Source organism: Triturus cristatus, chromosome 6, assembly GCF_964204655.1.
Source record: "Triturus cristatus chromosome 6, aTriCri1.1, whole genome shotgun sequence".
Taxonomy (NCBI): domain Eukaryota; kingdom Metazoa; phylum Chordata; class Amphibia; order Caudata; family Salamandridae; genus Triturus; species Triturus cristatus.
The window spans coordinates 1,090,888,276-1,090,913,974 of NC_140589.1; the positions used below are offsets into that span (position 1 = coordinate 1,090,888,276).

Sequence of the window (25,699 nt, forward strand, 5' to 3'; positions counted from 1 at the left end):
ATCATCTGAGGAATTCTCCTTTTTTGCTGACAAAGCCACAGCCTTAGGAAATTAACTTAGTGCCGCCACATACTCTCTATCCCTTCCTGACCTGCCTCCTCCTCCTGCGATGCCCCCACAGACTTCACCTAAAAATCAAGCGCTCTGGACTGACTTCAGTCTCTATGACGAAGACTCCGTCTCTAAAATTATATTGTCCCTAAACCTGAATAACCATTTCAACGACCCGCTCCCATCCAACTGCCTAGCGGCCGTTGCCCAGTCCATTATTCATAGCTGGACTGCAATAATTAACGCCTCGCTCCAGCAGGGTTCCATTCCTGACTCTGAAAGCTGGCCAAGTCCTGCCCATTTTGAAAAAGCCGTCGCTGGATCCGGCCTGTCCGACAACTTCAGACCTATCTCTAACATCCCCCTCCTAGCTAAAGTGTTGGAGAAGTGTGTACAACAGCAACTAAGTCAGCACATCAACAACTTCCACCTTCTCGATGACTTCCAATCTGGATTCAGACCTGGGTACAGAACTGAAACGACCATGCTCCACATCATGGACGATGCGCTCCAAGCCCTGGACCAAGGAAAAACGTGCCTTCTAATCCTCCTAGATCTATCCTTGGCCTTCGACACGGTAAACCACGAAAAACTACTAACGCCTCAAACTCAGGATGGGTTTAGATGGCTCTGTTCTAGAATGGTTTATATCCTTCCTCTAAAACCAATCGCAGCGATTCCTAATTAACAGCAACCTATCTGCTCCCTCTCCGGTCACGATCGGAGTCCCTCAAGGATCAACCCTGTCCCCTACCCTCTTCAACCTTTACCTTGAACCACTGGATGAAGTACTATGCACAGCGAATATCTCCTACCATATGTATACTGATGACACTCAGCTCTACATCAAAGCCTCTTCTCTCAAGGAGATTCTTTCCCTGAATGAGGCCCTGAAATCATTAGTCCATTGGCTCACCTACATTCATCTTAAACTCAACACAAGGAAAACTGAATTTTGCCTAATTTCCCCTCCAAAAAACCAATCCCGAGATGCAGATATGAATCAAGGTTATCACAGTCTTAGATTGCCCACCAACCATTGTGGACTCAGCAAAATCTCTGGGACTAACCCTTGACTGCAATTTGAACATGCAAGGCCACATCAACTCGATGGCCAAATCAGACAGATTCCACTTGAGCTACCTTAGGAAACTGAAACCCTTCCTCGACACTGCCGACCTAAAAAGTGCAGTCCAAGCGCTAGTAATCTCCAGATTGGAGTATAGCTGTTCTACGCTCTCAGGTCTACCCAAAATCTCCCTGTCACCCTTAAAAGCCTGCCTTAATGCTGCCCCCAGACTTCTTACAAGCTCAAAAAAATGGGTCCATATCTCTCCACACCGAAAGCTTTGAACTGGCTTCCCTTCGAGGCCAGAATGCAACTCAAACTGGCTTGCATACAAGGCTTTATACTCAAACTCCCCTGCTTATCTCGCACAGGAACTTGTGGTATCCGGTGGAATCAGAAACTCCCGGTCAGCCAGAGATTACTTACTCCAACCTGCACGGCTCCGGAAAAAAAAAACCTTCAATCGGGCCTTCTCTGGAGCCGCTCCAAGAATATGGAACTCTCTCCCGCCCGCCATCAGAAGAATCCCTTCTCTGGCACGTTTCAAAAAGGAGCCAAAACCTTCCTTATGGGTAAATTCATCTCCTAAATGTTGCCTCCTACCAACATAGAGACCCTGACAAACTACCGACTAGCGTCTTACTTCGAAGTACCGAGCTACCTCATCAATAAGCCTGGGGCCTTATCTTGAGTAACCTAAATGTAAACTGTACTTACGTGTCTGCCACCCATTATGTATCCAGCACCCCCTCCCCCTCTTTACCTTTGTATACTTTGTGATTCCATGCCTATTGTACACTGCTATGATTCCCTGTAAAGCGCTCTTATACCCTAACGGGTCAAGTTTGCGCTCTATAAAACAATTCCAAAGTGGGCACTGCGAGACGGCTCACCGTTTGGTCAATTTTTGCTTCTACGCAGAAACTGCACACATAAAAAAGATTACATGGCAGAGGCAGAAATACTCAAATCCAAATTGGTAGCAAGAGGATATCCCAATAAGATAGTGTGACGATCATTAAAAAGGGCGTGGTTCTGCCCTAGAGAAGAATTACTAAAGACAAAAGAAAAAAAGTCTATGGACAAACTTATATGTGTGACAACCTTTGGAGTACACACCAGTAAGGTCCGCAGCTTAATCATGAAAAACTGGCACATAATAAAATGTATTGACTCTTCCATTGAAGTGCCTCTCTTTGCGTAAAAAAGAGGCAACAATGTGAAAAACCATCTTATCCACTCTTCTACTGAAAAGATGACACAGCAACCAAATACGTTGCAATCAGCGTGGAATTTACCTGAAATAAAGGGCCATTTTCTCTGTGGTAACTGTGTTGCATGCCCCTTGACATCCAATACGAACATCTTTGAACACAATAATGTAAAACATACTCTCAAATCGTTTTCCAAATGTAACACAAGAAATGTGGTCTACTGTATATGGTGGCCGTGCGGCCTGCCATATATAGGGCAGACGCAACAGCCGATCAAAGCACGTATCGGACAACACAGAAGCCGGATATGTTGTTCAGTCCTAAATGCACCACTGGTATCACACTTCTCTGAGGCCAACCACACACCTGATGAGATTAAATGGCAAGTCATTGAGAAAGCCAATATCCCTGCAAGAGGTGGGGACATGACGCAAATTCTCCAACGTTTGGAATGCCGTTGGATAGAAAGGACTGACTCCATAACTCATGGATTGAATTCCGCCGAAGAATGGTGGGGGTTTATAACTACATTGGGTTGATGTAAACTATGACTTTCTAGCAACATAGTACATTGTTCCCAGCATAATCCATGGAAAGTTGCACCAGGTGCAAGAGGGCGTCCTGTCACCTCAGCTCCCCCCTACAATTTGAACCCTAATCATTCTAGACTGTGTAAATATTCTTGTAAATACTTGCATAATAAACTGTTCTTTTTCTCTTAATTGCATCCATTGTAATCTATAGGAGATAAGTGCTTTCCTATAGATTAGGTTTTGCTAGAAAGGTGAAAAAATGGACACACTATATAAGACAGAGTCCAGTGCACCCTTATCGCGATCTAAATGTATTACTGTGTAATGTTCTTGAAATGTTGTTTCACTTTGCAGTTATTCAACAATGTTAGCACTTATGATAAATGCCAGTTGTTTAAGTCTCAAAATCAGGCTCTGAGTAGTGTGATTTTACATACAATTGGAATAATAGATTCTTTTTCCCTGTAATATTTAAAATGTTTATAATATATACATACATGTTTATGATACTAATATATGTAAATTAGGCCTCTCCATAGCGTTTTCACGCATTTCATTATTCTTTTATCTTTCTTCCTCCCTTCTGAGACACCGGTCTTTCTTCTGTGCAAACTGAGATTGGAGAAACACAGATCACATCAGCAAATGGCGATCAGTACTGATGTCTGCCACTGCATGTATCTTTATTCCTCCCCTCTGAGACACCGGTCTTTCTTTTGTGCAAACTGAGATTGCAGAAACATGGATCACATCAGCAAATGGCGATCTGTACTGATGTCTGCCACTGCATGTATTTAAGCACACACGCTCTGCCGGCTGGTTGCCATTGTAACCAGGCAGACGACCGGAGCAGGTCGAATTGACAGATTCATTCCAAAGGTGAGCACCCTGTTCACATGGCGTCCCCAGCCTTCAGCACGCCCTGTTTTAATATATTAGTGCTTATTAGAGATGGTTGGTGGCACACCTCTTTTACCATTCCTATATATTGATTCCCTAGCTAAAACCTGTTGTGCTGTGAGGTAAGCGCCCAGTATTTTAGCACGCACATTGTAAACGATTAACAGCACGCCTTGCACACATGGCAGGCCCCGCCAAGAGCACGCCATATATTTAGTATAGCAATGCAGCATTAAAGACTAGTGGCGTCCTTGTGCTAACACTATTGTTTAAAGTTCACCATTGCTGGCACTCATCATTAGCATTTAGCAGTTTTATTGCATAGATTAAGCGCCTTACGCAAGTGGCGGGCCAATCGAACAGTGTGCCCTTGGATTAGCATATTAATGTGACAGTGAAGACGAAAGGCGGCATTCACGCTTGGTGCAAACCTTAATGGGTTACAGTGCCCTGCAGTTCTATTGGTGAGGCACCCTGCTCTGAGTTCAAGCAGCCCTTAGTGATAGTTGTAGTGGTACCTGATAACCAAAGTTCTCAAGGGGTAGCTGCGGAGAGCATCCAAGGCTTACTCAGGAGAGTATAAATCAGGGACATTACCACTCAGTCAGGCAGTAAAGCGTACTCACAAGAAAGAACCTCACCAGTGTTCGAAAAATACCTTGTATTTATTACACACTATTTTTGTCAATTTCCTACCAGGAGATATCAATACACAATCACATATTCTTTAAAACTGGTAAGTAATAATAAAATATTAAATGAGTTTCTAAAGTGCCTGGTTATGCTACCTAGTATGTCCCCACGCTGCAGCTAATCTCCCGTCATGAGTTGTTAACCAAGATGCACCTAAAAGACCCAGAGGAACTATATGTGAAAGAGCCAGGTTTTCAATTTTTTTCGGAAAGTCCTCTCTGATGGTTCAGACCTAAGTGACTAAGGGAGGTCATTCCAGTGTTTAGCAGCCAACCATCTGAAGGATCTTCCCCCCATTTTTGCTCTTTTAATTACTGGTAGTTTTACTCTACCTGTCCCCATAGATCTCAGAGCCCTGGTAAGGACATAAGGGGTCAGTAAATTGAGCAGGTAGCCAGGACCCTTACCCTGCAGGATGTGGTGGCTAATACACAGTGTTTTGAGCACAATTCTTTCCCTAACTGGGAGTCAGTGTAGGGTTGCGAGGGCGTTCTTTGATTAAGCTCTTCTGGGTAATCTCAAAACAAGGCGGGCCGCCGCATTTTGGATACATTGCAATCTTTGAATACACTTCCTATTTGCCCCCAGAGTGAGAGCATTCCCGTAGTCCAGGCGAGATGTTACCAATGCATAGACCAGGGTTTTTCTTGTGGCTACGGGAAGTACATCTAGCGTCTTCCAGACGCCCTTCATTATTCTGAAACATTTTCCGGCAACAATCCTGGTATGGTTCTCAAAGGAGAGCTTCTGGTCCAGCCACATCCCCAAGTTCTTAACATGGTCCATGGGGGCGGGGGTGGAGCCCAGGGATTGAGGCCACCACCTCGAGGACCATATTGACGGAGTCCTGCCTACTATCAGAACCTCCATCTTATTGCCATTCAATTTAAGGCAATTATTTGCCATCCAGGCATCTAGCTCCTGTAAGCAAGTGGAAAAGTTGATGCCTGCCTTATCATGGAATTGCGATAACGACACCACTAGTTGCATGTCGTCCACATATGACACGACACTAATGTCATATTTCACGATCAGCTCAACTAGGGGGGCCATGTATAAATTAAAAAGAGTAGGACTGAGGATAGAGCCCTGGGGCACTCCTTGAGTCAGCCTGATGCTTTTTGAGTAGAACGGACTCTGAGACACTTAAACTCCGATCCTGTAAAAAGGATCTCATCCATTCCAAGGCCATTTCATCCAGCCCTCCTCTCTTGAGGCGCCGTGGTAGCAGAGGGTGGTTGACGGTGTCGAAAGCGGCGCTGAGGTCCAATAGTACCAGTGCCACCGTCTGTCCATCATCTACATGCCTACGTATTGTTTCGGTTGACAGAAGTAGCGCTGACTGTCGAATAGGTAGACCGGAAGCCCGACTGAGTGGGATGTAATAGGTTATGCTTATTCATGTGTGTGGTTAGCTGCGGGTAACCAACTTCTCTGCAATTTTAGCAAAGTATGGAAGGAGGGAGACTGGTCGGTAATTGTCCAACTGGCTTGCCTTCACCCCAGGCTTTTTCTTCATAGGGATGATAACCGCCTCCTTCCATTGCTTAGGGACTGTCCCTGATTCAAAGGAGAGTTTCAGGAGGTGACCAATGTAAGGTGCCAAAATCGCCATACTCTCTAAGGATCTTAGGTTTTGTGGGGTCCTTAGGTAAGAAAAGCACATACAACATATAGGCTCCTATGGGGGAGGGGAACCATACACTAAGAGAATGGAATGTGATGTGAATATGCAAACGAGGCAACCACCCAAGGATCTTTAGACCCGGGTAAGCAATAAACCCCCAAATATAAGTAGGTAGGGTTCCCAAGTGGCCCAAGTGCAGAGGTGATACGCTACGTTAACGTCCATAGAAGAAAATGGGGAAGTCTTGGTTGGAGTTTTACAGATTCCGTACCAATCCCAGAGGACCCAGAGGAAACCATTTGGATCCAGGGAGGTTGGAGGACACCCCCAACTGTGGATACCCAGAGAACCAGGTTACCTACACCAGGCAGCCCGGGTGCATAGGTGCGAAGTGTTGTCAGAACTGCCTGTTGAAGTCAATGGAGGGTCTTGGTTGTCCTGCTGCTACAGAGTCTCATGGACCAGGTCAGTGGAACCCAGGCGAGGATTCCGGATGAGGAGTACCTGCAAAGAGAGGGGACGGAGTCCAAGCCACCCAGAGGTGTCCAGGGGGAGGAGGAGCAGGAGCACAATGCCAGAACTTGTTGCAGGTACTTTGCTGTCTTGAAGATGCAGCTGAGGAGCCTAGGCGACTATGCAGGAACTGTCCACGAGCTGTCCCACGCCGATTAGGAATACAGGAAGGTCAGTGACCAGCAGGACCACCAGCAAGCCTTGGCAAACTCAACCAACGTGTTGCCAGAAACAGTTTTTTGGTGCAGACCAGCAAGGTCTGTGGGACTTACCCAGCAAGGGTAAGTCAGGGCCGGCCCACTGCAAGCAGTAGAGCCACCACAAATCGATAGAGACCCGAGAAGGACCCTCTGGCTGCAGGCACGGAGTCGTAGGGAGGCCTCAACAGCACACAGAAGATGGATGCCCACATCGCAGAGAAGCAGGGAGGACATTACTGTTCGGGCTGTGTGATGCGGATGGCTGGGGCTTCTTGGAGCTTGAAGTTATTTTTTCAGGACAGCCAACAAGCCTTGGCAACGGCAAACAGACATGGTGCACAGGGATGCAGTTTCAGTCAGCTGTAGAGGGATTTCAGGCTCCCAAAGTGCAGGGAAGACTGCTCAGGCCTCTGGAGAGCCAACAAACTACCACCTGTGTTGTGGAGCCGGAAAGTGTCAGTGGGGCAGCAGGATCTATAAGCCGGTCGTAGTTGAGGTGCCTACGGATGCAGGGGAGTAACTTGTTCACTCCAAAGTAGATTCCTTCTTGCTATTTTGATGCAGGCAGAGTAGTTGGAGACTCAGGAGCATGCATAGCCGCAGAAGTTGCAAAACTTGGAAGAGCACGGGGCTGAAGTTGCAGTAGGAGACTTACTACCAGAAGCAGTCTTTCTCTTGGTTCCTTGCTCGGTCCAGCAGCAGAGATCAGTGCCCAACAGCAGAAAAGACTTGAGACAGATCTTCAGATGAAGCCAGTAGGTTCTTGAAGATGAGGTCTGGATGAATCTAAGGATCCACCCTCATGGAGCCCTTAAGTAACCCAGGAGAGGGGATGGACGTCTTCTGTGATGACCCACCTATCAGGGGAATTAGGGACGCTACTCAGGTGGAATGACCAGGCAGATGCTCCCAGGGGCCTCTGCCCATCTAGGATTCAAGATGGTAGAATCACATGGCCTCCTGGAGGAGCTCTGGGCATCTCCCAGGGGAGGAGACAAACAGGGGGGTGGTCACGCCCCTGTCCTTTATGTAGTTTTGCACCAGAGCGGTAGCCAAGAGCTCCTGGACTGGTGCAAACTAGTTTATGCAAGAAGGGCATCAAATGTGCCTTTCAAAGCAGTCTGGAGGCGCTTGGAAGCACCCCAACCCTATCCTGAGACACCTATTTCTAAAGGAGAGGTGGTTACACCTCTCCTTTACAGGAAATCCTTTGTTCTGCCTTCCCCTGCCTGAGTTAAATCTCAGCAGATGAGGGCAGAAGTGTCTGGGGTTGGCAGCAGCAATAGCTTTCACACAGACCCCGTAAGGCTACACAGGTAGACATGGGGAGTACTCTAAGAGGTCCCCCAGTACAACCGATCATACAACTAGCACCTGAATCAGTGTAGTGGCATGATTCCGGCATGTTTGGCACCAAACATGGCAAACAGAGCAAGATAATGGACAAAGTGGTGAAACTTTTCAACAACTCACCTTTAGTCGCAGATCTGGGTTTATTCCATCATTCTTTTGCCCACTATGCCACCTCAGTTTGGACCCAGCCATATGCAAATCAGTCTTGCCCTGTTCCTCATGGGAACAGTCAAGCCCGAATTTCCAGGCCAGGTCCTCCCTGGACCAGAAATAAGCATCCTAGGGACGGTTTGGGGTTCCACCCCATATCAGCCAGGTTAGCTTGAATCCAGTGGCACGGCGAGCATGGGACCCATGTCCGAACATACCCTTGGCCACTTAGGGCAAACATAGCAAATACAACAAGATGATGGATGGAGTGCTGAAACTTTTCAACCACTCACCCCCCTTCACAGATTTGGGTTTAATCCATTGTTGTTTTGCTCACTATGCCACCCTAGTTTGGACCCAGCCATAAGCAAATTAGTCTTGGCCTTTTTTCTCATGGGAACAGTCCAGCCCAAATTGACAGGCCGGGCACTCACTGGACCGTATACTAGCATCCTAGGACCGGTTTCTACACCCATCAGCCAGGCTTGCTTGAATTCAGTGGCACAGCCTGCAAGGGACCCACCTCTGGGCATACCCTTGGCCAGGGTGCTTGTTTCCGTTCCAGGGAAGACTTGGCTTGGCAGTTCGGGCTGGACTGTTCCCATGAGAAACAGGGTCAAGACTGATTTGCATATTGTTAGAAATGGGGGTCTCTAGTTTGCAGAGGTAGGTACCTATGACCAAATAGGGATCCTTGCTTCTAGTCAGGGTAAGGGGGATACACTCTTTAGATAACCCCTGCTCACCCCCTTGGTAGCTTGGCACGAGCAGACGGGCTTATCCCAAAGGCAATGTGTAAAGTATTTGTACCAACACTCACAGTAACACAGTGAAACACCACAAATGGACACCGCACCTGTTTCGAAAAATAAAATATCTTTATCTAAACTAAACAAGACCAAAACGACAAAAATCCAACATGCAAATACTCAGTAGAATGTCTTTAAAAAGGGCTGTTGCAAAAATAAACTTGTAGATGATAAATGCAACACTTTAGTCTCAAAGTACCTGGGATGCATAACGCAAAACAAACAAAAGGGTCTCGGAGAAGGTGATGCTTCGATTCTTCCTGCGCTCTGGCTACGATGCGACAGGATGGTGCCTCGATGCGTTACGATGATCCGGTGCGATGCGACAAAATGGTGTGTTTGCTGCAATGCGATCGCCCTGCGACACGCTTCTCCGGTGATGCGATGGCACCCTCTGTGGCGGCGGCACGCTTCTCCGGTGATGCGACGGCAAACAGTGGCAACGGCGACACACTTCGATGATGCGACAGCTGCTGCTGCAGCAGCATCACGCGTCTCTTGTTGCGACACACTTCCAGCTCCCTTCAGCAAAAAGGCCTCTCACACAGTTACAGGCCCTCCTGGCAGACTGGAACACCCAGCAAGGAAGTTCAGGGAAGCTGGGGGTGAAATCCTGGGACTTCAGAAACAGGAGGCCAGCTCTTCTCAGGCCCTTGGAGATTTTTCTCAAGAGGGACACAACACACAGCAAAGTCCTTTTTCAAGCAGGGGACACAACACACAGCAAAGTCCTTTAGTCCTCTCCTCAGTAGAAACGGCAAACTGCAGGCCAACCCCAGACACACAGCAAGGGCAGTACTTCTCCTTCGTCTCTTCAACTGATCTTCTTTGGCAGGGATTCCTCTTGATCACAAAGTAGTCTTGGAAAGTTTTATATCCCTGTGTTTCCGCAACAGGAGGCCAGCTCTTCTCAGGCCCTTGGAGACTTTCTTTTCAGGACACAGCACGCACCAACGTCCTTTCTTCAAGTAAGGGACACAGCACACAGCTCCTTTGGCAGAAATAGCAACTATAGGCCAACCCCAGACACACAACAAGGGCAGCACTTCTCCTTCAGCTTTTCTCCTCAGCAAAGGTTCCTCCTTGATTCCAAAGTAGTCTAACTTTCAGGGGTTTCAGTTTTCATATTTATTCCCCAAAAGTCTTTGTTCTCTATGTGTGAGGGGTCCTGGACCCAGTTCAAACCAGTTCTGGGAGGCACTCTGCCAGTGCACATCATCTTCCTTTGTGAGTGGGGGCCAGGGCCATCAGATGCACCGCAGGCGGTGGAGCCAGCATTGTGGAAGGCAGGCACAACCCTATTCAGGCCCAGGTGCTACTCCTCCCACCACTCCAAATGCAGATAGGTCTATTCAGCCTAGTGCTCACTCACCCAGACTCCTGGAGCCACCCCAGCCCCTGTCACTCTCAAACCAAACAGTCAATCCACAAACAGGCAGAGGCACACAGAAAGGTTGAACAAGAAAATAGCCACTTTCTAAAAGTGCTATTGTCAAACACAGAATTTAAAAACCATCCTTCCTTAAAGATGTGTTATTAAATTCAGTTCAGGGATACCTGATTCCAAATTTCTATCTTATTCCTATGGGAAGATATGCAGGTAAACATTTTACACAGCATTCCCCATTCCGTCCTATGGGCAAGATAGCCTTGCAATAGTGAAAAACGAAATTGGAAGTATTTCACTATCAGGATATGTTACCCACAGTAGTACATGTCCTACCTTTACATACACTGCACCCTGCCCAGGGGGGTACCTTGGGCCTACCATAGGGGTGTCCAATGTGTAAGAAAAGGGAAGGGTAAGACCTGGCAAGTGGGTGCCCTGGCCAGGTCGGCATGGCAGTTAACAAACTGCACACAGGCACTGCAGTGGCAGGCCTGAGACATCTCTTTAGGGCTACTCATGTGGGTGGCACAATCAGTGCTGCAAGCCCACTAGTAGCATTTGTGTTACCAGTCGTGGCACACTTAGTGCACTTTACTAGGGACCTACTGGTAAGAAAAATATGCCAATCATGGATAACCAATAACAATTTACACAGAGAGCATATGCACTTTAGCACTGATCAGCAGTGGTAAGGTGCCCAGAGTCCTATAGCCAACAATCGGGAAAAACAAAGGAGGAAGAAGCAAAACGTTTGGGGATAACCCTTCAAAGAGGGCCATTTCAAACACATATGGCTGGGTCTGAACTGGGGTGGTGAAGCGAGCTATAGAACAATGATTAATTAAACCAGATCTGTGACTGGGTGAGTGTCTGAAACGTTTCAGCGCTCTGTCTATCATCTTGTGTTTGCTTTGTTCGCTCTAAGTTGGGAGGGTAAGCCCAGACATGGGTCCCTTGCTCACTTTGCCACTGGATTCAAGCTAGCCTGGCTGATGAGTCGTGTTACACCGAAACTGGTCCCATGATGCTTGTTTCCGGTCCACGGAAGACCTGGCTTGCCAGTTCGGGCTAGATTGTTCCCATGAGGAACAGGGTCAAGGCTGATTTGCATAAGGGTGGATCTGAACTGGAGCGGCCAAGTGAGCTAAATAATGATGATGGGTTAAACCCGAACTGTGACTGTGCTCCGGCCATCATCTTGTGTTTGCTTTGACACCAAACATGATCCGGCTTGGAGATGCCAGTATGTAGCTGGACATCTCGACTTGGCCAGTTTCCCCTACAAACCTTAAATAGATTCCCCACACTTACAAAGCCAGAGAATGGACTCCTGGGTTTGTAGGGGTGTCTCTGTTCTTGAAATTGCACCCTCACACTTATAACTTTGCACCGTTCCTGTGGGGTGACCTACAGGATTAAAGTGTAGTGACTGGGATATAAGGAAAACCTTACATCAGTAGTGAAAGGTGCATGCACCACTTCAAGCAGGCTGTAATGGCAGACCTGTTGACACAGTTTGCATGGGCATGGGTGGCATATTATATGCTGCTGCCTGTGGTAGACCCCTGGTTTACCAATGCCCTAGGTACCTTAGTACCATTTACTAGGGGTTTACAGGGGTACACCAGCATACCAAGTGTGAGGAGTACAAAGTACTTGCCAATGAATTGAGTGCACAGACACTGGGGTCCTGATTAGCAGGATCCCAGTGTACTACAGTCAAACACACTGACACCAGGCAAAAGGTTGGGGTAACTATGCCAGAAAGATCCTACTTTCCTACATGTGTGATTATTTCTTTCCTGTGTGTACAGCAGATGCTTAGCACTGCCCTCTGATAAGCCTAACTGCTCGCCCACACTGCCACAAAAGAGAGCATTAGTATAATCAACTTGAGCCTCTGGGGATCCTCTGGATTCTGTGCACACTATAACTTACTTTGGTATAGTATTTACAGAGCCAGCTTCCTATAAAAGACTGGAAATGTTGACCTGGTTAGAAGGAACCCAATGCACTTTAGTCCAAAATGTATCAGATACTAGGCAAAGGGGGGCGGGGACCATGTCAAAAAGGGGCACTTTCCTTCAGTAAGCTAATGAGCCACTTTTAGACATGTATGCTATTGTTTGGAACTGTTTGGTGAAGCATAAAAATGAGTTATGTAGGATTGATTTGTGTATTATTGAGAACTGAGTAAGCTGGATCCTTGCATTACTCCTAGATTCCATAACATATGCATTTGGTCTATCCCAGTTATTGCAAGGAAATCCTGAAGCACATTACAATTCCCATTTATCTTTCTCCATCAGTGCCTTCTTCCACTTGTAGCTTATTAAGTGCTGAAATTACTTTTCTCTCATTGTTGATTCAGTAGTGAAAGAAAGGGTTTCACACATTAGGTTGGTGGTGGCATGTGAGACATTAGGCCATGTGTCTTTCTCTGTCTTCAGGATTATATTTTACTGCAAACATTGGCATCAGCAAATGTGACAAACGTGACCTAAAGGAATAAGTCACACATAAATTGCACCTTCCTTTCTTCCAGTGAGAGATGTTTAATTTTTTTTTTTTTTTAACTAGGGTATGCATTCTCAGTTTTATCTCAACTGTGTCATTCATTTTGTTTTATTTAACTACTCACTATACTTTGAAGTCAACTTACTGTACTGTACTGGTCCCATTATTTCAGCCTAATATTCATTGAACAAGAAAGTATGTCAGATCTGATTCAGAATTGGACTTAAAGTTGCTATATATTCTTTATTTCAGTTGCTCAGAGATTTTCATTAGCACAGCCTGATGAATTGCTATTGAGAATGCGCTCAGTTGCAAATGATGAGCTTGCTACAATGATGCACCGGAAAATGAGCCAAGAGGATCGCATGAGAGTCACAGAGAGTGAATTTGTTCAAAGATTGCAGAGACTTACAGTTTTAGCAGTTAATCGACTTATTTACTTGGGTAAGAATGTATTGCTCTCCAGGAGGTGGTAGCATCTTTTTTCCTATTTTAGATATGCTCTTGAAGCATCAAAAAAGTATGTTGTATATGTTATTATAATGAATGTTTTATTTCTAATGGATATATTGTTCCAAAGATTCATAATATAAACCTTCCGCCAGTGGCAAGGACATTCTGCTGTAGCAGCACTAATCAGTAGCATCTGATAGAGACTTCTAGCCGAAGATTCTTTTTCTTTGAATTACCCCCAGGCGTCAGACTGAATCTGGAAAATGTTTAATGAGCAATACCCCTGTGTGCTGGTAGGTGGCATTGTTTGGCTCCACATGTCATCGTCCATGTCGAAAGGGATGTTTGCAGTGCCTAAATAGACGCCTCCCAGTCCTGTTGACATCAGTTCTGTTCTTTCTATGCCACTCAGCGCAGATCAAGAAAGAGCGACCCCTTAGTCACTTTTTTGACTAAGCTTTTTTCAACAGTTTGTTGAATTGTTTTTGAGGTCTTACCTCCTGGTGTGGCAGAAATGTCAGCAAAGAAGGCCAGCTTCAAGCCCTGAGGCAGCTGTCACCGACAGATGTCGGTGATGGACCCTCACCTTGTTTACCTGTGGTGCCTTCAATGAGACCATGTCCCTAAGACCTGTTCTGACTGCCTCGCCATGCATCCGAAGACCTTGAGGAAGCGATCCCTCAAGCTTCTGGCAGCTCTACGTACGACACCATGATGATCGAGGCCCCCCCAGCAAGTGGAGGCTCCAAAAGTTCCTAGTTTGTCCATTTACCATCACAGGCCGTCACATCGTACAGATGAGGTTTGCAGATTGTGCGACTGGGCTTCTCCCTCCCCTTCAAGCCTACCCCTCCCTCCATGTCACCTACTTTCGACAGGCTATGGAGGACCATTTGTCTCTTCTACAACTCAAAGTGATGGCTCTTTTGGCCAAAGGAGCTATAGAGAGAGTGCTGATGCCAGAAGTGGGTCGCAGTTGTTATTCCTGCTACTTTCTGGTGCCTAAAAAGGACAGAAGCCTTTGTCGTATCCTAGACTGCACTCCCTCAACTTCTTCCTCAAGAAGAAGTTCAAAATGCTCACTCTAGCTCAGATCCTGTCTGCCCTGGAGACTGGATGGTAGCATTGGACTTGTAGGCTGCATATTTCCATTTTCCCATCCATCCTGCCCACAGGTGCTACCTGCAGTTCACGGTTGACCACGGACACTAGCAGTTTGCTCTGCTCCCCTTTGGCCTCACCAGCTCCCCTTGGGTGTTCACCAATGTGACGGTGGCGGTTGCAGTGTTGTATTCCGCTTTAGGTGTCCGTATATAGGTTTTCCTGATACATGTCCTTATATAGGCACAATTCGCATTGCCCTTATATAGGCATAAGATCCCAGTCCTTATTTAAGCATTAGCCATGCTATCCAAATACAGGCATGGTCACCTACATCTGTCCACCCCAACGTCACAACTGGTTCTTAGAAACCAGACCCTTAAGTTCCTGGGAGTTCCCCTAGCACAGGATTATTGATTTCTCCAAGAACTCATTTATTATGCATGAACCGCTGTTCCTTAAGGGTTCATTCCTGACGTCTTCCTCTGCCCGACTTTACGTCAATGCTAACATTCCAAGGCACCTACCAGGTATAAATATACCTTCCTTTGCCCAAACAAATGAGAAGAGACCTCCACTTTAGAGGAGCCAATTCCCCGGCCTGACGCACTGACAAGAGACGATGTCATCCCATTCGCAGAGAATCCAGCTTCTAGTGTTCTGAGTCAATTCGCGGGGTGTTAGAGTTCGAGACCCGGAAACAGATTCTCACCTCTCTCATTCTCAAGGTATGAAGCTGACTAGAACCTAGAGGGACTCTTAGCATACCAGACTTAGCATACTATACTATAGCATACTAGACTATAGAATACATCACCTACTTCTTACCTTGTACTACACTTAGGTTAGATACACTGGGGTAGAACTAGTTAGAGAAGCATCTCATGAGTACTCACATTTTTAGCTTATGTTATTTATGTATATGAATATATGTGTCATAGCTAAAAGATAATGCTAGTGCAGTATTATTTATTTATACTGCTTACGCTGGACATAATATATCTCACATACTGCCTTGTGATTGTAACAGCTCATATCTCTTACACGAGAAACAAGACTGTTGAATACATCCTTTTCTTGAAACGCCCATCTATTCTTTCTGTGTAACTCTGAAGAAACTAAGCATGCACGATTAGCTGAGTGAAACTGTTATCTGTTGTTGCCACGATACTGAGAGTGTTCCGATTCTAAAGGGAAACAAAAGTTGTCATGTTTATGCGGTTGCCAGAAACTAATCCCTTCTTGTTTACAAGGAGTTTCTAGTGGCCTCTGAGTTAGCTGGTACAAATTAATTAAGTGTAATATATTTGATAGGGGCATACTGACCTCAGTCCTATGCAAAATCTATAGGGTATATTATTACAATGTGCAGTGCCTATTAGGGAAATAGGAACTACACTACATGGCGCCCAAACGTTTGGTAAGGCACTAATTTTTTTTTTTTTTTTTTTTTTTTTTTTTGAAAAAGTTTTTATTGAACAATAATTCGGTTACAAGTACGGGCCTACAACCACCCGGGCCGGCCGCTAGGTACAGAAGGAAATCTACACATATCAAGGCTACAATCAGTTCCCAGGGCGCTGCCCCGCAGTGGCTCCAGATAGTTCTCGAGGAACAGGAAGCGTAAGTCCAACAATCACAACAACAAAAGGAAACACAATAACAAACAAAAGGCGAGTTATGAGGGAAACCAGTGCGGAACAGGCTCCCCCCGGGAAACTCCAGTCAGGACAATTGAGCAATCCGCTAAAGAGAGGAGTACCGGGAGGCTGGGGACGGAGGGGGGGGGGGAGGGAGTCAAGGGAGATGAACGTCCATATGTAGTTGTTCCAAAAGGCGCCAGGAGCCATCAAGGGTCAGGGGGACATGGCGATATCAGTATCTACCAGGGGGGGCGTACAGATGCCTCCGCGATACGCGTTCCATTGCCCCCAAATTCTACCCCATGCCCCCGGCTTGCCACGGGCCACATACACTGTCTTCTCCCTAAACATACACCAGTCCATATTCTCCTTCCATACTGACACGGTGGGCGGCCGTTGAGCGCCCCAAAGTTGCGCTATGTCCCTCTTGGCAATCATGTTCCCTAGGGCCGCCCACCGAGTCTGAGCCGCGCTGTAGTCATTGGGCTCCCACACATTCAGGACACAGCGACGCACCTCCGGCAGCAGCACAACCCCAGTGACCTGTCCCATAACCGTGTGGACCCGGCGCCAGTAGTCCTCCACCTCGCGGCACTCCCAAAGGATATGAAGAAAGGTGGCGCTGAGCCCACAGCCTCGCTTACAGAGCCCGTCGTCGGAAAATCCCATCGAGACCAAGCGCGGACCCGTCACATACACCCGGTGGAGAATCTTGAGCTGTACCAACCGGAGACGAGCCGGAATGGCAACCTCCTTGGGGGACGACAGTGCAGACTGCCAATCTTCGTCGTCCAATTCCACCCCATCCCCAGTCCAAGCCTCCCGAAGGCGCACAAAAAGGTCCGCCCGGTGATTAATTAATTTTTTATAAATTAAAGAAATAGTACTATCAGGGACATGTCCGTCAAGTATGCGGTCCTCGAGGGGCGAGGAAACAGGGATCTTGGTCCCCTCCCCGAAGACCGAGAGCAGGGCGTGTCGAACCTGGGCGTAGCGGAAGAACTCCCTGTCGGTCAGCTCGTATTCTGCCTGGAGCACCGCGAAAGTCTTGAGCGCGCCCTTGTGCCACAGGTCTCCCACTTTGCTGATACCAATCGTGTCCCACTGGTCAAACCCCTTCGTGGTCCACAAGCTGCCCAGGCGGTCGGAGGCAAAAAAGGGAGTAGCACATGTTAATCGCTCACTCCAGCCCATGGCCGCAGTGGCAGCCCTCCAGGTCCGCACAGCAATCTTAGTAGGACCCGTAAGGGTCCGGCCAGCCAGGCGGGAATAAAGTGCCCTGTTGTAGTTCCCGCCGGGAAGCAGGAACTTGTCCATCTCATACGCCGGATTCAAGCCGGGCGCATACGTGGCGTGGTTAATGGCAGCTAGCTGCGAGGCCCAATAGTACCTGCGAATGTCAGGAAGCGCGATGCCCCCGTCATACCAGGGGAGAGTGAGCTTGGCAAGAGCAATACGCGCCCGCCCGTCCCACACCAGTCTCCTCTGCAGGCTCTCCACCTCCCGAAAGTAGGCCACTGGGATAACGTCGAAGGAGTTCTGGAGTGCATAGAGGAACCTGGGAAGGGACATCATTTTGAACAGCGCGGCCCGACCCAGCGGGGACAGGGGCAGCCTGCACCACCGGGCCGTGTCCTCCCGCAATCGCCGAAGTGGACGCAGGAGATTCTGCTCATAGCGAGCCGCCGGGTCCAGCGAAACGTATATCCCCAGGTACTTAAAGCCGCTCAGAGATATTTGAATCGGGAGCCGAGGCGGCAGGAGAGGAGGACCACCAGAGATGGGATAAACGCAGGATTTAGACCAATTGATCGTGAGACCCGAATTGTTCCCAAAGGAGGTCAGAACGTCAAAGAGGACGTTGAGCGACTGCCGTGGTGAGGTGAGATACAGGAGAATGTCGTCCGCATACAGCGAGACCCGATCTTCAAAGCCCGGGCCCCACCGGATCCCTCTAAGCGAGGGCTCCCAACGGAGCCAGGCAGCGAGTGGCTCCAGGGCGAGAGCAAAAAGCAACGGGGACAACGGGCACCCCTGCCTCGTGCCCCTGCCGAGGGCAAAGGGCCGAGAGACCCGCCCATTCACCACCACTTGGGCCATGGGTCCCGTGTAAAGGAGCCTCACCCAGCCAATAAATCCCTCTCCAAAGCCGAATTTATCCAAGACGGCCCAGAGGAATGGCCACTCAATAGTGTCAAAGGCCATCGTGGCATCCAAAGAAACCAGCACGGCCGGTTCGGAGAGGAACTCCGCCCTGGCAAGGGCACCGTGAAGACGCCGCAAGTTAAGAGCGGTGTTGCGGTGCGGGATAAAGCCGCATTGGTCCGGATGAATAAGGTCGCACACGACACTCAACAATCGATTGGCCAGGACTTTCGCCAGGATTTTAGGCTCCGCATTGAGCAGTGAAATAGGCCGGTAAGAAGTACAGCGGTCTCGCGGCTTGCCCTCCTTGGGGATAACGACTATAGTGGCCAAGCGCTGGTCGGCCGGAAGGGAACCCGCCGCAAGAGAGTCGCGGAACATGCGGCTGAGGAAGGGCGCAAGCTTATCAGGACGCAATTTGTATAGTTCAATGGGCAGTCCGTTAGGACCCATAGCCTTGCCCGAGCGAAGGGAACGAATCGCGGTCGCTATTTCATCCGACGACAAAGGGGCGTCCAGCCGCTCCCGGTCCTCAACGGACAGGCCGGGCAGAGCAATATCTCTCAGTAGGAGGCGAGAGTCATCCTCATCCCTGTCAGTCACCGGGGAGTACACCGCCCGGAGGTGGTCAGCGAAACATTCCACAATCTCATCCGGCTCAGTCACACACACACCATCCGCAGCACGCAACTCGGGGACCACACGATTCACTCTCTCCTTTTTGTCCAGCCACGCAATCAACTTTCCCGCCTTGTCCCCCGCGTCATACAATCGGCCCTGCTGCTCCCTATACATAGTTTTGGCCGCGTCAGTGACCAGGGACCTATATTCGAACTGTTTCAGGCTAAGGGCATGTAGCCCGTCCAGAGTAACATTCGCCTCCAAGGCCGACTCCAGCCCCGAGATGTCAGTCTCCAGCTTCACCACCGCCTCGCTCCTAACCTTCTTGGCCACCACTATTTGGGCGAGGGCGTGTCCGCGTATCACAGTTTTAAAGGCTTCCCAAAGGGACAACGCAGACGACACCGACCCCTCGTTTTCACTGAAGTATTGGTCCATGGCCTTAACCAGGCTGTCACGAGTCACAGGGTCCCGCAAGTACCAGGGGTTAATGGGAGCTATCCGCCCTGCGGACCGCGGCCCGGTGTCGAAGAGAAGCCACAGCGGAGAATGGTCGGAGATACCACGCGCCAGGTGTCTGACCTCTCGAATCCGACCAGTCTGCGCCGCGGGCATAAGGAAGTAGTCTAACCTGGAGAGACTCCCATGCGCCCCCGAATGAAAGGTGAACTGACACTGGGTCGGATGCATTAGTCTCCAACTATCCACCAAGCCGAAGGTCTCCAACATCCCACCCAGCCATGACTGGGCAGCGGGGAGGGTCCGTGGTGGGTGACGATCCAGTTCACCCGACACCACAGAATTAAAGTCCCCGCCCATGAGCAGGAGGCCGTCCGGAAGGTCAAGCAGCATTCGACCCAAGTCAATAAAGGTGGAGTTCTGGAGGCCCGGGGGGACGTAGACTGAAACCAGGGTAAGGGGCTGCCCCTCCCACCTCCCAATCAAACACACATAGCGCCCTCTGTCATCCGAGACTATCCTCGTGATCTCCACCGGAAGGGAGGTTCGCAGGAGAATGCCCACCCCCCTGGAGCCAGTTGTGAAACCAGAATGGGCTACGAGGCGGTATCCCCCCCTGTTCATCGCATGGCAGACATTGCCAACCAAATGCGTCTCCTGGAGAAACACCACATCAGGAGTCAAACGACGCAAATATTGCAGTACAACACCCCGCTTAATACGGTCCCCCAACCCATTGACGTTCCATGACATAAGCCTCAACCCGTCTCCCCCCATCCCCTCCAATAGATCAAGAGGCCCCCAGCCCGCCGCACAGTTCCCAAATATGGACAAAAATCAATACCTCGCCCTGTAAACAAAAAACACACAACAAAACAACCCCTCTTCCCCCCCAACCCCACCCCAAGTCCAACACCCCCCACCCTGCACCCCTGCGGGCCAAAGACCCCCCCCAACTTGCAGTGTGCCTGTCGCCCCACTAACCCCATTCTACAAAAAGACCCCGGAGGAGGAAAGGGACCCGAACCCGCCCGCACCCCTCACGGGTCCTGGTAAGACACAGTATGCAAAAGAAGTAAGACCCAACTGTACAGTGCAAAACCGCAAAAGCAAGGACCAAATGTCAGTCTAAGGGGACCCGTCACCTGCGGTGCCCCCAGAGGGCCCGGGCCGGCCACCCCCGTCCGGCAGCGAGTCCAGCCAGTCACTTGCGGCCACAGGAGAGTCAAAAAAGGCTGTCCGCTCTCCCTGCTCCACTCGTAGTTTCGCCGGGTAGATCATCGAATACTTCAGGCCTAGCTCGCGGAGACGGCGCTTCACCCCTTGGAATCCCATCCGCTGTTTCTGGACCAGTTGCGTAAAGTCCGGATAAAAATTGATGGTCGAGTTCTCGTAGCGGACCGGGCCACGGGTCCGTGAAGCCTGCAGAATAGCGTCGCGGTCCCTGTAGTGGAACAGTTTAGCCACGATAGGCCTCGGGGGGGCCCCCGGCCGAGGCCGGCCGCCCGGCACTCGATGGGCCCGCTCCACGGCGAAGAATTTGCTTAGGCCAGCCGGGGACAGCTGTTGCATGATAAGTTCCTCGACCACGAGGTCCACCGGGCGGCTGTCGGAGGACTCCGGTACACCAATGATGCGGATGTTGTTGCGTCGGGCCCGTCCCTCGAAGTCCTCAAGCCGCCGGGCCATATGGTCGTTGACCACTCTAATGTCCCCAAGCGCGGCCCGCAGATCCGACACCTCCGCACCCAGGGTGGAGGTCCGTGTATCAAGGGCCTGGACCTTCTCGTTGGTTTTGGAGAGGTCGGCCCGAATCAGGGTGACATCGATCGCGACAGTGTCGATCTTACGGGCCAGGGCCTCATATTGCGTCGCGATGGTTTCCCTGATGCCCTCGATGGCGCCCATAATGTCCTGCAAGGAAGGTTCCGCAGAGACGGCCGTGCCTCCCCCTGCAGCATCCGGGGAGAGGCCAGCAGCGCCAGGGGACCCCCGGCCCTGGGTGTAGCGGTCCATGTTGTTGCTCTGGACCGCCCCCCCGCGCAGAGAGGCCTTGGTCTTGCGCCCCTCCGGACCCCCTTTGCCCGCCATGTGAGCGCAGTCTCTCAATGGGACCTCCGATCACGAGGTGTGCGGGCGCAGCAAAAGGACCACAAACTGTCGGTGTAGGGGTCGGAGGCGTTAGGCCCACCAGTAGCAGATGGAAGCAAGCCTCGGGCAGAGGCCCAGGAGGCACCTCGCCACCTTGAGCACGCACGCCAGCTGATCCCCTGAAGGCCAAAACCGAAACCGAAAGTGCTGAATCGGCAACTGGCACCGCGCTGAGGCCGCTGTTGTTCAATTGCAGCCCGGCCCCACGGGTCACCTTCACCCCGGCCACCTCCGTCGGGTGGGTCCCAAAAGTTCCGACGACGACAACTCAGGATTCCCAGGTCCGATTAGAGTTTTAAAAAGAGATATAAGATCAGCTGGTCTTCATCTCCCAGATTCCATAAACCAAATCAGGATAGTCTCAGGATATATTCCGAGGAGCAGAAAGGGTCCGGGGAGCCCTGTGCTCACGCGACCATCTTGGATGCGCGCTAGGCTCCTCCCCCCTAAGGCACTAATTTAACGCTAGATACTGAGTAACTCAGTCGTGCTTTTCTCATTGACCCCTACTCACATACTCCATAAGATGTCTGGAGTGGGTAGGGTTAAGTATCCGCCAAAGCTGAATAGGACAAAAATCCTATATATTATCGATTTGGTTTGTTCAACATTGAAGGATACAGTGTTCCAAAAATATTGTGCACCTTATCTTTGTTTCCTTGAAACTTGTTCTACATTTTTCAAAATCAATGTCCTTGGACTGGGATAATGCTGAGGCTGATCCAGTCATAACAGCTTTTAATTTAACAGGTTTAAATGAAACCAATGAGGGTGTTATAAAACATCCCTCCAAACTTAAGGAGAGCCATCACTCTAAAACTTCTAAAACACGGCCTAACACCAAGAGGTGGTAGAGCAGTTTTCGTGATAGAGGCACACAAATCCTTTCAGACAGAAGTATTCTATTCATGGATTGTATTCCCACAATCAAATCCTGTAACAAAAGTATTTCACTTATTTAAAGAAGATGATCCACCTGAGGAATATATTCCTTTCGAGGATATTGAAATTCCACTCACATACCAGGAGCATAATCTCTGGTTTAAAGGTGCCCTAAAACATCACAAAAACATTACCAGGCTCGGTCCACTAGGTAGCCCAGGAGCAACATGGCCGATTTTAGCCAGCTACACATCTCATCCAGACATCGAAGAAATGTCAGACGAAGAATTACTTACTCAACTACAAGAGTTAATACAAATTTACAGACAAGTAGTCCAAGATGTCATGTGGACTTTCACAGTCCAACCGCCAATAACCATTCCAAATCAAACCCCTCAACAAGGGTATACACTAAAAATTACTCTACAGACTTTACACGCAGTCATGGGTAAAATGCCCACAAAACTTGAACAAATTCCATTCTGGATAGCTCAAAAAATTACTCAAATCGAAGCAGTATTTCCAAATACTAGCCCTTATGAGAAACACAGAATCCTAACAATCTGTTTACCAGTGGGGATCACACCACAACTGGAAGACTGCACCACTTGGGGCACAGTCTTTGCTGCCATCTATACTAAAACACATGGTATTCCGTCAATTGCAGTAATACCAGATGTCCTGAAACAAATTCAAAACGAATACGGGGCAGAGCCTGCTCTGAATTTAGGTATGAAATTACTAAAATACTTCGACCTGGTCTCAACAATAATAATATCTAATATTAAAGGGGAGGCAGCATCAGTGGCGATCCGCCAACGCTTACAAATTTGATGTAACAGAACATCAACATGAACTACCTAGAATAATAGAAAAATCTTATGCAGAATTAGGCAGAGACAGTTTGGGTGGAATACCTTTGAAGCCAAAACTGTCTGAAGGTCCTGAGAAGGACTCTAATATTCAAAGTCCTACATCTCCTAAAAATAAAGTGGGAAACTAATAAACAAAATCCAAAAGAGAGACGTTCTCAATCCTGAGGTAGGTCTCCTCAAAGGGAGCCCTCTGACAGGAGGTATAACCTCAGGAATAGGGATACTTTAAGAAAACCTGACAGGTATTAGGATACTGATATTCGTTCCTCTTGTACCTTTCAGATATCGTCACAGACATCAGAAAGAAGAGGACGGTCAGATCACAAAGAACGCGTGAAGTCCAAAGATGATCAACACGTTCAGAAAAATAAATCAAAACCTCAATTCACAAAAAAAAAGGTAGCAGGTCTGAAGATCAGACATGCCGAGAATACTGAGAACACAGCTCAAGAATGGAGAATGGGCTCAGACAATGCTGGACAGTGCAGCAGAAGGAACAATAGCTTGCCAGAACCTGAAGGAACTTCTGGAGATAGTGGACTTGAATGAGTACATCACAGTAGAGACTGTAGACACCAGGGTTAGTACTCCACAAAAGTTTTATGAAATAACACTCCGAATGGAGGGAGACATACCAAGAAAAGTGAAAGCACTCTTTTGGGAGAAACTTTCAAGGGGTTATGATATACTTCTAGCAGAACAGGACTGGCCACCAAAATTTGTCAGGGAGTGCCCACATGGCGAGGACATCATTATGCCAGCCTTCTCCAACCATATTCCAATTCCCCTAAAATATACTTATGCCAGGTAATGGGCAGTAGCCCAGGCCCCAGCATTATACAAAAATCATGTAGGCTGGGATAAGGACTCCTCTCACCACGAAATACAGGTAATAAATCAACCTACTGCCCAAAGGCAGTACCCAATAAAGCAAGAAGCTAAAAAACAGGTCAGGGAGATCTTAGATCAGCTTGAATACCAAGGGGTGATTGAAACATGCGCCTCCTCAATGAACAATCTTTTGTTTCCTGTTTCCAAACCAGACAATACATAACCTCTAGTTTTGGATTACAGACACTTGAACACTTGTTCCAAAACATTTGCAGTGCAAAATGCACATAGTACAGCATTAATGAATAATATTGTGCATTTCAAATGGTTTCTTTTGTCAAAACATAGCACCTGAAAGCAGGTACTTAACAGCTTTCCCAATAATGGGGACTCAACGTCAATTTTGTAGACTCCCACAAGGGTTTAAAAACAGCCCGGGGTTATTCTCACTAAGGGTAACAGAGTTACTACAAATTTATGATAACGAGGCATTGTCATATGTAGATGACATCTATTTGACAGACGGTGACCTAGATAGGCAATTAAACAGGGTAAATACCATTATACTGGGCTTCACCTCTGAGGGGGTATAAATTCAACTTTAAAAAATCCAGAATTGCCCATCTCAATGTACTTTTCCTAGGATATGAGCTTTCAAGTGAAGGCAAGAGCCTGGCAGCTAACTTTTTAGAAAAGTGTGCGCTGCACCAATCTCCAAAAACGCTGAAAAATTTACAATCCATCTTGGGTTTCTTAAATTTTGGAAGAACTTACATTCTAAATTACGCAGAAAGGGTTAAACCTCTCTACGAATTAATCGAACCTGATTTTTCAACAAAACATTGCACACAGGAACACATAGACATCCTGCGTTCACTCCAAGCTAACATGTTAGCAACAAATCACTTACAAACACGCGTAAATAAACGCAATTTAGTGATCCAGATCATTTCGGGTAAAAGCGGATTCACCTACTTAACATTTAATGAGGGTGAAAAAGTACCAATAGCACACAAATCACATTTGTATACACAAGCAGAAATAAGCGTCACTTCAACAGAAAAGATACTGACAGCAGTTCAAACCGCTATAGCAAAAGAAAGAGGCCTAGCTCAGGGGAAACGCATTATTGTTGTGACTCCAGTACCAGCCTTAGAGGCAGTTACAAAAGCGAGCATTCCAAATGCAAAAGCTTTACATCCTAGATGGATACAATGGGTTAATTCTCTGGCTGCAACAGATGTTGAATATGTTTTTGATCCTGATTTAAAAACACAAGCGTTCCTGCAATATGGACATGAATGTCCTCTGCCCACTGAAATTCTGCCTCTTGATCAGTACGAATTTATAATTTATACTGACGGATCAGCACAACCCGCTACAGGGAGTAAGCAAGCTTACAGTGCAGTTGTTAAAGGTCGCATGCGCAATGGACACTAATGGTCACTAAAACTCAATCTCTAGGAGATTGTACAGCTCAGCGACCTGAACTACAAGCATTCAAACTGGCACTTGAAAA

The 25,699-nt window shown here is 48.2% G+C and overlaps 1 protein-coding gene across 3 annotated transcripts in view; it reads left to right on the forward strand.

Moving 5' to 3' along the window:
- The window catches only part of LYST (lysosomal trafficking regulator), a 3,752,809-nt gene that overhangs the window by 2,130,524 nt on the left and 1,596,586 nt on the right, over positions 1-25,699 (forward strand). For all 3 annotated transcript variants that reach the window (XM_085611970.1, XM_085611971.1, XM_085611972.1), the window contains one exon: positions 13,272-13,463. In XM_085611970.1, the coding sequence (XP_085468096.1) occupies positions 13,272-13,463 (192 nt within the window). The remainder of the gene's footprint in view (positions 1-13,271; positions 13,464-25,699) is intronic.